This window comes from Hypanus sabinus, unplaced genomic scaffold, assembly GCF_030144855.1.
Source record: "Hypanus sabinus isolate sHypSab1 unplaced genomic scaffold, sHypSab1.hap1 scaffold_1277, whole genome shotgun sequence".
Taxonomy (NCBI): domain Eukaryota; kingdom Metazoa; phylum Chordata; class Chondrichthyes; order Myliobatiformes; family Dasyatidae; genus Hypanus; species Hypanus sabinus.
In genome coordinates this window covers 54,861-67,717 of record NW_026779343.1, presented here as the reverse complement: position 1 = coordinate 67,717, position 12,857 = coordinate 54,861, and the positions used below count along the sequence as shown (strand labels likewise).

The following is a 12,857-nucleotide window of genomic DNA, read 5'->3' as shown; positions in this document are numbered from 1 at the left end:
GTCTCCTGGGGAGGGTTATGTAACCTGCATGCCGACCCCATCAACTAATGGCCTGCAGGGAGTCCCTTGGGATTTTCCCTCCATCGTCGCAACTGTGGGTAAGACTGCTGCGACGGTGGAGCGGGAAGGTATGGGGGAGGTACCCACTGTGCAGTGTAGGTTACAGGGGCAGCCACCTTATACACCACCTGAGGAGGACGGTGGGGGATCTGTCTGCAGTGAGGGGTTGGAGGGGGATTCATTTGACAGCGAGACAATGGACATCCTCACCCCTCCAGAGAAGTCCCCATTGATACCTGTGGAGGAGATCAGAGAGTTTATTCACTCCTCCGTTGGTGCAAAGCATCGGCCTAAACTAGCCTCGCTTCGCTGGCCTAGCATGCCAAGGCTGGTGAAGTCCCTGAGGGTCATCCTCAGACGGAAGGGGAAGGGGAAGAGGAATGCTGTGTCAGGGAATGACAGGCGGCAGCTGAAATCCTTCCTGGATGACCTGGTGCGGGACATCAGGATGAAAAGCAGCCTCGCTCCTTCGGGAGATGGTGGGTCACAGGGTAGCGATGGTAGCAGTCGGGCCCGGAAAGCAAAGGATATTCTCGGTTTTCTTCGGGAGAGTGCGGCTGAGGGCGCCATCGCTCTCAGTGGGAAGGGGACTGGTGCTGAGGCCTAGTGTGCTTCCGACATGAAGCTTACCATAGCTAGTCTCAATGTAAATGGTAGCAGGGGCTCTCTCCGCAGATATAACAATCTCTCAGTCCTCAGGGACGGGAGATACGCGGTGAGTTTCCTGCAGGAAACCCATACCACCCCGGGGGACGAGTCCACTTGGCTCCTGGAGTGGCAGGGCGGGGTCTACATGAGTCACCTTAGCTCCAACTCTAGTGGGGTGGCGATCCTGTTGGCCCCAACCTTCCGGCCAGAAATCGTAGGAGTCCAAGATGTTGTGCCCGGCCGTCTGCTCCACCTGGCTGTGCGCCTGGATGGAGTACCGTTACATTTTATCAACGTGTACGCTCCGAGGCGCGGGGTGATGCAGACGCGCCTATTCTGTCAGCTGTCCACCTTGCTGAGTTCCATCGACCCGGGGGACTGCGTCGTCCTCGGGGGAGACTTCAACTGTACCCTCGAGGTGGAGGACCGCTCGGGCCTCCAACGCGACCCGGCATCAGCGAAAAAGTTAAAGGAGCTAGTCGGCTCCTTTGACTTGGTGGACAGCTGGCGGAATCTTCACCCCGACTCTAGCGCCTTCTCCAGAAGATCGAGAGAGGGGGGTTCCCGGATAGACCGCCTGTATATCTCTCGGGCTTATGTCTCCCGCGTGTCGGCTTCCTCCATGCGGCCGGTGTCGTGCTCGGATCATCACCTTGTGTGGATGGAATTTACTCCTCTGCACCCTCGGGTGGGATCCGGGTATTGGCACTTTAACAACCGGCTGCTGGAGGACAGCCGATTCCATGATTCATTCCGAGCGTTCTGGGCCGCCTGGAGAGAGAGACGGAGAGAGTTCTGCTCCCTACGGCTGTGGTGGGATGTGGGCAAGGCCCACATCCAGTTTTTATGTCGGGAGTACACTAGGGGGTCGACAAAGAGGCGGGACTCTGAGATTGAGCGGCTTGAGAGAGCGTTGCTTGACCTGGAGACCCGTCTTGGTTCGACCGGTGGAGACCATCAAACGTGGCAGGAATACCAGGAGAAGGACTCACTCAGGAATCTGCAGCTTCAGCAGTCCTGAGGTGCGTATGTGAGGTCGCGGATCCAAATGCTGCAAGATGTGGACCGCGGCTCACCCTTCTTCGACTCGTTGGAGAAGTGGCGGGGAGTTCAAAAGCAGCTGGTGGAGCTATTGGCTGCTGATGGCTCCTCCATCACGGATCCTGACGAAATTATCGAAGAAGTCTGCACTTTCTATCGGTCCTTATTCTCACCGGATCCGTCAAATGCGGGGGGCGTGCAGTGAGGTCTGGGAAGATTTGCCAAAGGTCAGCCCTGATGACGCAGCGCGTCTGGACGCCTCCCTGACTGGGGAGGAGCTGTCTGCTGCCCTTCGGCAACTCCGGAGGGGTAACTCCCCTGGCTTAGATGGTCTGAGTGTGGAGCTTTATCAGGCTTTTTGGGATGTCCTGGGGGTCGATTACAGCCTTGTTCTAGGGGAGAGCCTAGCCACCGGGGAATTGCCCCTCTCATGGCGGAGAGCTGTCGTGGTCCTGCTGCCCAAGAAGGGAGACCTTCGCCTGCTAAAGAACTGGCGCCCGGTCTCCCTCTTGTGCGCGGACTACAAGATCTTCGCCCGGGCAATGGCCAACCGTCTTGGTTCAGTACTGAGACAGGTGATTCATCCTGACCAATCTTACACAGTCCCGGGCCGCTCCATCCAGGACAATGTCCACCTAGTACGGGACCTGATCCACCTGTACCAGGAGACTGGGACCCCGGCAGCGTTTCTTTCTCTTGACCAGGAGAAGGCGTTTGACCGGGTAGACCACAGTTTCCTGGTGGGCACTCTGCAGGCCTTTGGGCTCGGACCACACTTTGTGGCCCGAGTTCGGCTCCTCTACTCTACCGCAGAGTGCCTTGTTAAGGTCAATGGATCACTGGCAGCACCCATTCCCTTCAGGAGAGGAGTACGTCAGGGATGCCCCATGTCCGGTCAATTGTACGCGATCTGTGTCGAGCCATTCCTGAGCCTCCTACGGCGAAGGCTGACAGGTCTGGTTCTGCGTGAACCGGACATGGAGGTCGTCCTCTCGGCCTACGCCGATGATGTACTCCTCATGATGACAGATCCCAATGACCTGCGGAGGATGCGCGAGTGCCAAGACATTTTCTCGGCAGCATCCTCCGCCAGGATCAACTGGGCGAAATGTTCCGGACTCTTAGTGGGTCAGTGGCAGGTGGACTCCCTGCCGGAGGAGATGAGAGCTTTTGAGTGGAGTACTCGGCGTCTCCTCTATCTGGGAGTCTATCTGAGTCCTTCTGGGGAGACCTGGCTGGCGAACTGGCAGGACCTGGAGATGAAAGTCATGGCCCGGCTGGGGCACTGGTCAGGCCTTCTCAGGGTGCTTTCCTATCGAGGCAGGGTGGTGGTCATAAACCAGCTGGTGGCCTCCATGTTGTGGTATCGGATGGTCACCTTGGCCCCTCCTGCCCCGTTTGTTGCAAGACTGCAGAGGAAATTAGTGGACTTCTTCTGGGGCAACAGGAAACACTGGGTCTCTGCAGCGGTCTTGAGTCTCCCAATGGGAGAGGGCGGACAGTCGCTGGTGTGCGTCCGAACGCAGCTGGCGGCTCTCCGCCTCAGGACTCTGCAGAGATTCCTGTACGCCGAGCACCCTCCTAGGTGGCACGTGTTGGCGACTTTCTTCCTCCGGAGGGGCTGCTGTCTTCATGAAGACATGCGGCTACCACCGGCGGGTGTCAGCCGTGCTGCTTTGCGGAGTCTGCCCGGCTTCTATCAGGACCTACTGAGAGTCTGGAACATGGTCGCCTCAGGCCGGGAATCCCCTCCTCAGGCGGAGGGCGGGGTCCTGGCCGGCCCATGCCCTACCTCAGTGGCTGTCGGTGCGGCTCAGTTGTGTGGACCGACTCAGGCCGAGCTGCTGGTCGGGCCCAGACCCCGCAATCTTCTCCGGGAGCCGTGTCCGCACAAATTGAGCCGTCTCTCATCGATACCCACAGTCCCATTCAGGGATGCAAGTAGGAGGTATCTGTATGGGCTGCTACTCCACATCCTCCACTTCCTTGCCCTTGTACACCGTCCTGACACGCCATGGCGGTCGGTCCTTCCACCCAGAGGTGAGGAGGGTCCCCACTGGAAGTCCCTTTACGCCGGGGTTCTTCCCATGCACCTGGGGGATCTCGGCTGGAGGGTACTGCATAGGGCAGTGCCCTGCAATAAGTTTTTCAGTTTGTACATGGACTTCCCACCCGCATGCCACTTCTGCGGGCTGGAGGAGACCGTGTACCACATGTACATGGAGTGTGTGAGGCTGCAGCCTCTTTTTGCATATTTGCGTGGGCTGCTTCTCGCCTTCTGGCTGCATTTTAGTCCCACCCTGTTTATATATGGTCATCCAGTAAGGAAGGGGGCATGGAGGGATGAGGATGTCCGAGTCAACTTGCTCCTGGGGTTGGCGAAATCCGCCATCCGAGGGTCTTGGAAACGGGTGGCGGGAGGATCTCCCCGGGCAGACTGCCTGGCAATGTTTAGGGGGTATGTTCGTGCTCGGGTAACTATTGAAAAAGAACACGCGCAGTCCACAGTGGCCTTGGAGGAGTTTCGAGACCGTTGGGCTCCGCGGGGTGTAAATGCCATCGTGGATAGAGATGGCAACATTCTGGTGTAATGTCTATTGTCTATTTGCAGTGCAGTAATTGTGTTTGCCACTGTTTTGTATATATTGTATAGCACCGAAATTTGTAATAAAGGATTTTGTAATAAAAAAAAAGGGGGCAGACACTGAGTGAATCTCCCTCCTCACCGTCCCATCACACACTCCCGGGGTCAGACACAGAGTGAATCTCCCTCCACACCGTCCCATCACACACTCCCGGAGTCAGACAGAGTGAATCTCCCTCCTCACCGTCCCATCACACACTCCCGGGGTCAGACACAGAGTGAATCTCCCTCCTCACCGTCCCATCACACACTCCCAGGGTCAGACAGAGTGAATCTCCCTCCTCACCGTCCCATCTCACACTCCCGGGGACTGACACAGAGTGAATCTCCCTCCGCACCGTCCCATCACACACTCCCGGGGTCAGACACAGAGTGAATCTCCCTCCACACCGTCCCATCACACACTCCCGGGGTCAGACACAGAGTGAATCTCCCTCCACACCGTCCCATCACACACTCCCGGGGTCAGACACAGAGTGATTATTCCTCCACTCCGTCCCATCACACACTCCCGGGGTCAGACACAGAGTGAATCTCCCTCCACACCGTCCCATCACACACTCTCGGGGTCAGACACTGAGTGAATCTCCCTCCTCACCGTCCCATCTCACACTCCTGGAGTCAGACACAGAGTGAATCTCCCTCTACACCGTCCCATCACACACTCCCCGGGTCAGATACAGAGTGAATCTCCCTCCACACCGTCCCATCGCACACTCCCGGGATCAGACACAGAGTGAATCTCCCTCCACACCGTCCCATCGCACACTCCCGGGATCAGACACAGAGTGAATCTCCCTCCACACAGTCCCATCACACACTCCCGGGGTCAGACACAGAGTGAATCTCCCTCCACACCGTCCCATCACACACTCCCGGGGTCAGACACAGAGTGAATCTCCCTCCACACCGTCCCATCACACACTCCCGGGATCAGACACAGAGTGAATCTCCCTCCACACCGTCCCATCACACACTCCCGGGATCAGACACAGAGTGAATCTCCCTCTGCACCGTCCCATCACACACTCCCGGGATCAGACACAGAGTGAATCTCCCTCCACACCGTCCCATCACACACTCCCGGGGTAAGACACAGAGTGAATCTCCCTCCGCACCGTCCCATCACACACACTACCGGCGGCCCAAGGTTAACTCACGACTGAGGTTGAGAGTCTCAAGGAAGGGGTGGGCGATGCCCTCGGTGTCCTGGATGCGGTTGCGGGCGAAGGAGGCAATCTGGAGGAAGGGTAGGTTGTCGAGGCGGGCGCTGGTGAGCCGATTGCCCTCCGCGTTCAGCCACAGCAGCTGGCTCAGGTGGGCCAGGGGCGAGATGTCGAACAGCTGGTTACCGGAGATATCGACGTATCGCAGGTGGATGAAAGAGCTCAGGGCATAAACGTCCGTCAGCTCGCTGCAGCACAGGGCCGGAGTGAGTAACAGGGTAGGGAAATGGGGGAGAGGAGTGACAGGGAAGTGCGAAGGAGGGGACAGAGAGTCGGGAAAGTGAACGAGCAGAGAAAGATGCAGCATCCCGGTGAATCTCCTCTGAACCCTCTCTAATCCAGGCAGCGTCTTGGTGAATCTCCTCTGCACCCTCTCTAATCCAGGCAGCGTCTTGGTGAATCTCCTCTGCACCCTCTCTAATCCAGGCAGCGTCCCGGTGAATCTCCTCTGAACCCTCTCTAATCCAGGCAGCGTCTTGGTGAATCTCCTCTGCACCCTCTCTAATCCAGGCAGCGTCTTGGTGAATCTCCTCTGCACCCTCTCTAATCCAGGCAGCGTCCTGGTGAATCTCCTCTGCACCCTCTCTAATCCAGGCATCGTCCTGGTGAATCTCCTCTGCACCCTCTCTAATCCAGGCAGCGTCCCGGTGAATCTCCTCTGCACCCTCTCTAATCCAGGCAGCGTCCTGGTGAATCTCCTCTGCACCCTCTCTAATCCAGGCTGCATCCCGGTGAATCTCCTCTGCACCCTCTCTAATCCAGTCAGCGTCCTGGTGAATCTCCTCTGCACCCTCTCTAATCCAGGCAGTGTCCTGGTGAATCTCCTCTGCACCCTCTCTAATCCAGGCAGCGTCCCGGTGAATCTCCTCTGCACCCTCTCTAATCCTGGCAGCATCCCGGTGAATGCACCCTCTCTAATCCAGTCAGCGTCCTGGTGAATCTCCTCTGCACCCTCTCTAATCCAGAGAGCATCCTGGTGAATCTGCTCGGCACCCTCTCTAATCCAGAGAGCATCCTGGTGAATCTCCTCTGCACCCTCTCTAATCCAGAGAGCATCCTGGTGAATCTCCTCCGCACCCTCTCTAATCCAGGCAGCATCTTGGTGAATCTCCTCTGCACCCTCTCTAATCCAGGCAGAGTCCTGGTGAATCTCCTCTGCACCCTCTCTAATCCAGGCAGCGTCCTGGTGAATCTCCTCTGCACCCTCTCTAATCCAGAGAGCATCCTGGTGAATCTGCTCGGCACCCTGTCTAATCCAGGCAGCATCTTGGTGAATCTCCTCTGCACCCTCTCTAATCCAGGCAGCGTCCTGGTGAATCTCCTCTGCACTCTCCCTAATCCAGGGAGCATCCTGGTGAATCTCCTCTGCACCCTCTCTAATCCAGGCAGCTTCCTGGTGAATCTCCTCTGCACCCTCTCTAATCCAGGCAGCATCCCGGTGAATCTCCTCTGCACCCTCTAATCCAGGCAGCGTCCCGGTGAATCTCCTCTGCACCCTCTCTAATCCAGGCAGCGTCCCGGTGAATCTCCTCTGCACCCTCTCTAATCCAGGAAGCATCTTGGTGAATCCCCTCTGCACCCTCTCTAATCCAGGCAGAGTCCTGGTGAATCTCCTCTGCACCCTCTCTAATCCAGGCAGCGTCCTGGTGAATCTCCTCTGCACCCTCTCTAATCCAGGCAGCGTCCCGGTGAATCTCCTCTGCACCCTCTCTAATCCAGGCAGCGTCCTGGTGAAACTCCTCTGCACCCTCTCTAATCCAGGCAGCATCCTGGTGAATCTCCTCTGCACCCTCTCTAATCCTGGCAGCATCCCGGTGAATGCACCCTCTCTAATCCAGGCAGCGTCCTGGTGAATCTCCTCTGCACCCTCTCTAATCCAGAGAGCATCCTGGTGAATCTGCTCGGCACCCTGTCTAATCCAGGCAGCATCTTGGAGAATCTCCTCTGCACCCTCTCTAATCCAGGCAGAGTCCTGGTGAATCTCCTCTGCACCCTCTCTAATCCAGGCAGCGTCCTGGTGAATCTCCTCTGCACCCTCTCTAATCCAGAGAGCATCCTGGTGAATCTGCTCGGCACCCTGTCTAATCCAGGCAGCATCTTGGTGAATCTCCTCTGCACCCTCTCTAATCCAGGCAGAGTCCTGGTGAATCTCTCTGCACCCTCTCTAATCCAGGCAGCGTCCTGGTGAATCTCCTCTGCACCCTCTCTAATCCAGGCAGCTTCCTGGTGAATCTCCTCTGCACCCTCTCTAATAAAGGCAGCGTCCCGGTGAATATCCTCTGCACCCTCTCTAATCCAGGCAGCGTCCCGGTGAATCTCCTCTGCACCCTCTCTAATCCAGGCAGCGTCCCGGTGAACCTCCTCTGCACCCTCTCTAATCCAGGCATCGTCCTGGTGAATCTCTTCTGCACCTCTCTAATCCAGGCAGCATCCCGGTGAATTTCCTCTGCACCCTCTCTAATACAGGCAGCATCCTGGTGAATCTCCTCTGCACCCTCTCTAATCCAGGCAGCGTCCTGGTGAATCTCCTTTGCACCCTCTCTAATCCAGGCTGCATCCCGGTGAATCTCCTCTGCACCCTCTCTAATCCAGGCAGTGTCCCGGTGAATCTCCTCTGCATCATCTCTAATCCAGGCAGTGTCCCGGTGAATCTCGTCTGCACCCTCTCTAATCCAGGCAGCATCCTGGTGAATCTCCTCTGCACCCTCTCTAATCCAAGCAGCATCTTGGTGAATCTCCTCTGCACCCTCTCTAATCCAGGCAGTGTTCAGGTGAATCTCCTCTGCACCCTCTCTAATCCAGGCAGCATCTTGGTGAATCTCCTCTGCACCCTCTCTAATCCAGGCAGCGTCCTGGTGAATCTCCTCTGCACTCTCCCTAATCCAGGGAGCATCCTGGTGAATCTCCTCTGCACCCTCTCTAATCCAGGCAGCTTCCTGGTGAATCTCCTCTGCACCCTCTCTAATCCAGGGAGCATCTTGGTAAATCTCCTCTGCACCCTCTCTAATCCAGGCAGCGTCCCGGTGAATCTCCTCTGCACCCTCTAATCCAGGCAGCGTCCCGGTGAATCTCCTCTGCACCCTCTCTAATCCAGGCAGCGTCCCGGTGAATCTCCTCTGCACCCTCTCTAATCCAGGCAGCATCTTGGTGAATCCCCTCTGCACCCTCTCTAATCCAGGCAGAGTCCTGGTGAATCTCCTCTGCACCCTCTCTAATCCAGGCAGCGTCCTGGTGAATCTCCTCTGCACCCTCTCTAATCCAGGCAGCGTCCCGGTGAATCTCCTCTGCACCCTCTCTAATCCAGGCAGCGTCCCGGTGAATCTCCTCTGCACCCTCTCTAATCCAGGCAGCGTCCCGGTGAATCTCCTCTGCACCCTCTCTAATCCAGGCAGCGTCCCGGTGAATCTCCTCTGCACCCTCTTTAATCCAGGCAGCGTCCCGGTGAATCTCCTCTGCACCCTCTCTAATCCAGGCAGCGACCCGGTGAATCTCCTCTGCACCCTCTCTAATCCAGGCAGCGTCCTGGTGAATCTCCTCTGCACCCACACTAATCCAGGCAGCGTCCCGGTGAATCTCCTCTGCACCCTCTCTAATCCAGGCAGCGTCTCGGTGAATCTCGTCTGCACCCTCTCTAATCCAGGCAGCAGCCTGGTGAATCTCCTCTGCACCCTCTCTAATCCAGGGAGCATCCTGGTGAATCTGCTCTGCACCCTCTCTAATCCAAGCAGCATCTTGGTGAATCTCCTCTGCACCCTCTCTAATCCAGGCAGTGTTCAGGTGAATCTCCTCTGCACCCTCTCTAATCCAGGCAGCATCTTGGTGAATCTCCTCTGCACCCTCTCTAATCCAGGCAGCGTCCTGGTGAATCTCCTCTGCACTCTCCCTAATCCAGGGAGCATCCTGGTGAATCTCCTCTGCACCCTCTCTAATCCAGGCAGCTTCCTGGTGAATCTCCTCTGCACCCTCTCTAATCCAGGGAGCATCTTGGTGAATCTCCTCTGCACCATCTCTAATCCAGGCAGCGTCCCGGTGAATCTCCTCTGCACCCTCTAATCCAGGCAGCGTCCTGGTGAATCTCCTCTGCACCCTCTCCAATCCAGGCAGCGTCCCGGTGAATCTCCTCTTCACCCTCTCTAATCCAGGCAGCGTCCCGGTGAATCTCCTCTGCACGCTCTCTAATCCAGGCAGCGTCCCAGTGAATCTCCTCTGCACCCTCTCTAATCCAGGCAGCGTCCCGGTGAATCTCCTCTGCACCCTCTCTAATCCAGGCAGCGTCCCGGTGAATCTCCTCTGCACCCTCTCTAATCCAGGCAGCGTCCCGGTGAATCTCCTCTGCACCCTCTCTAATCCAGGCAGCGTCCCGGTGAATCTCCTCTGCACCCTCTCTAATCCAGGCAGCGTCCTGGTGAATCTCCTCTGCACCCTCACTAATCCAGGCAGCGTCCCGGTGAATCTCCTCTGCACCCTCTCTAATCCAGGCAGCGTCTCGGTGAATCTCCTCTGCACCCTCTCTAATCCAGGCAACATCCTTGTGAATCTCCTCTGCACCCTCTCTAATCCAGGCAGCATCTTGGTGAATCTCCTCTGCACCCTCTCTAATCCAGGCAGCCTCCTGGTGAATCTCCTCTGCACCCTCTCTAATCCAGGCAGCGTCCCGGTGAATCTCCTCTGCACCCTCTCTAATCCAGGCAGCGTCCCGGTGAATCTCCTCTGCACCCTCTCTAATCCAGGCAGCCTCCTGGTGAATCTCCTCTGCACCCTCTCTAATCCAGGCAGCGTCCCGGTGAATCTCCTCTGCACCCTCTCTAATCCAGGCAGCGTCCTGGTGGATCTCCTCTGCACCCTCTCTAATCTCGGCAGCATCCTCGTGAATCTCCTCTGCACCCTCTCTAATCCAGGCAGTGTCCCGGTGAATCTCGTATGCACCCTCTCTAATCCATGCAGCATCCTGGTGAATCTCCTCTGCACCCTCTCTAATCCAGGTAGCATCCTGGTGAATCTCCTCTGCACCCTCTCTAATCCAGGCAGCGTCCCAGTGAATCTCCTCTGCACCCTCTCTAATCCAGGCAGCGTCACGGTGAATCTCCTCTGCACCCTCTCTAATCCAGGCAGCGTCCCGGTGAATCTCCTCTGCACCCTCTCTAATCCAGGCAGCGTCCCGGTGAATCTCCTCTGCACCCTCTCTAATCCAGGCAGCATCCTGGTGAATCTCCTCTGCACCCTCTCTAATCCAGGGAGCATCCTGGTGAATCTGCTCTGCACCCTCTCTAATCCAGGCAGTGTCCCGGTGAATCTCGTCTGCACCCTCTCTAATCCAGGCAGCATCCTGGTGAATCTCCTCTGCACTCTCTCTAATCCAGGCAGTGTCCCGGTGAATCTCGTCTGCACCCTCTCTAATCCAGGCAGCGTCTCGGGGAATCTCCTCTGCACTCTCTCTAATCCAGGCAGCGTCCTGGTGAATCTCCTCCGCACTCTCTCTAATCCAGGCAGCGTCCCGGTGAATCTACTCTGCACCCTCTCTAATCCAGGCAGCGTCCCGGTGAATCTCCTCTGCACCCTCTCTAATACAGGCAGCGTCTCTGTGAATCTCCTCTGCACCCTCTCTAATCCAGGCAGTCTCCTGGTGAATCTCCTCTGCACCCTCTCTAATCCAGGCAGCGTCCTGGTGAATCTCCTCTGCACCCTCTCTAATCCAGGCTGCATCCCGGTGAATCTCCTCTGCACCCTCTCTAATCCAGTCAGCGTCCTGGTGAATCTCCTCTGCACCCTCTCTAATCCAGGCAGTGTCCTGGTGAAACTCCTCTGCACCCTCTCTAATCCAGGCAGCATCCTGGTGAATCTCCTCTGCACCCTCTCTAATCCTGGCAGCATCCCGGTGAATGCACCCTCTCTAATCCAGGCAGCGTCCTGGTGAATCTCCTCTGCACCCTCTCTAATCCAGAGAGCATCCTGGTGAATCTGCTCGGCACCCTGTCTAATCCAGGCAGCATCTTGGTGAATCTCCTCTGCACCCTCTCTAATCCAGGCAGAGTCCTGGTGAATCTCCTCTGCACCCTCTCTAATCCAGGCAGAGTCCTGGTGAATCTCTCTGCACCCTCTCTAATCCAGGCAGCGTCCTGGTGAATCTCCTCTGCACCCTCTCTAATCCAGGGAGAATCCTGGTGAATCTCCTCTGCACCCTCTCTAATCCAGGCAGCTTCCTGGTGAATCTCCTCTGCACCCTCTCTAATAAAGGCAGCGTCCCGGTGAATATCCTCTGCACCCTCTCTAATCCAGGCAGCGTCCCGGTGAATCTCCTCTTCACCCTCTCTAATCCAGGCAGCGTCCCGGTGAATCTCCTCTGCACCCTCTCTAATCCAGGCAGCGTCCCGGTGAATCTCCTCTGCACCCTCTCTAATCCAGGCATCGTCCTGGTGAATCTCCTCTGCACCTCTCTAATCCAGGCAGCCTCCCGGTGAATTTCCTCTGCACCCTCTCTAATACAGGCAGCATCCTGGTGAATCTCCTCTGCACCCTCTCTAATCCAGGCAGCGTCCTGGTGAATCTCCTTTGCACCCTCTCTAATCCAGGCTGCATCCCGGTGAATCTCCTCTGCACCCTCTCTAATCCAGGCAGTGTCCCGGTGAATCTCCTCTGCACCCTCTCTAATCCAGGCAGCATCCTGGTGAATCTCCTCTGCACCCTCTCTAATCCAAGCAGCATCTTGGTGAATCTCCTCTGCACCCTCTCTAATCCAGGCAGTGTTCAGGTGAATCTCCTCTGCACCCTCTCTAATCCAGGCAGCATCTTGGTGAATCTCCTCTGCACCCTCTCTAATCCAGGCAGCGTCCTGGTGAATCTCCTCTGCACTCTCCCTAATCCAGGGAGCATCCTGGTGAATCTCCTCTGCACCCTCTCTAATCCAGGCAGCTTCCTGGTGAATCTCCTCTGCACCCTCTCTAATCCAGGGAGCATCTTGGTAAATCTCCCCTGCACCCTCTCTAATCCAGGCAGCGTCCCGGTGAATCTCCTCTGCACCCTCTAATCCAGGCAGCGTCCCGGTGAATCTCCTCTGCACCCTCTCTAATCCAGGCAGCGTCCCGGTGAATCTCCTCTGCACCCTCTCTAATCCAGGCAGCATCTTGGTGAATCCCCTCTGCACCCTCTCTAATCCAGGCAGAGTCCTGGTGAATCTCCTCTGCACCCTCTCTAATCCAGGCAGCGTCCTGGTGAATCTCCTCTGCACCCTCTCTAATCCA

At 56.8% G+C, this 12,857-nt stretch overlaps 1 protein-coding gene across 2 annotated transcripts in view; it reads right to left on the bottom strand.

The window, feature by feature from the left end:
* LOC132386726 (leucine-rich repeat-containing protein 23-like) overlaps positions 1-12,857 on the bottom strand; it is a 35,309-nt gene that overhangs the window by 16,452 nt on the left and 6,000 nt on the right. For both annotated transcript variants that reach the window (XM_059959075.1, XM_059959076.1), the window contains exon 4: positions 5,554-5,807. In XM_059959075.1, coding sequence (XP_059815058.1) covers positions 5,554-5,807 — 254 coding nt within the window. The remainder of the gene's footprint in view (positions 1-5,553; positions 5,808-12,857) is intronic.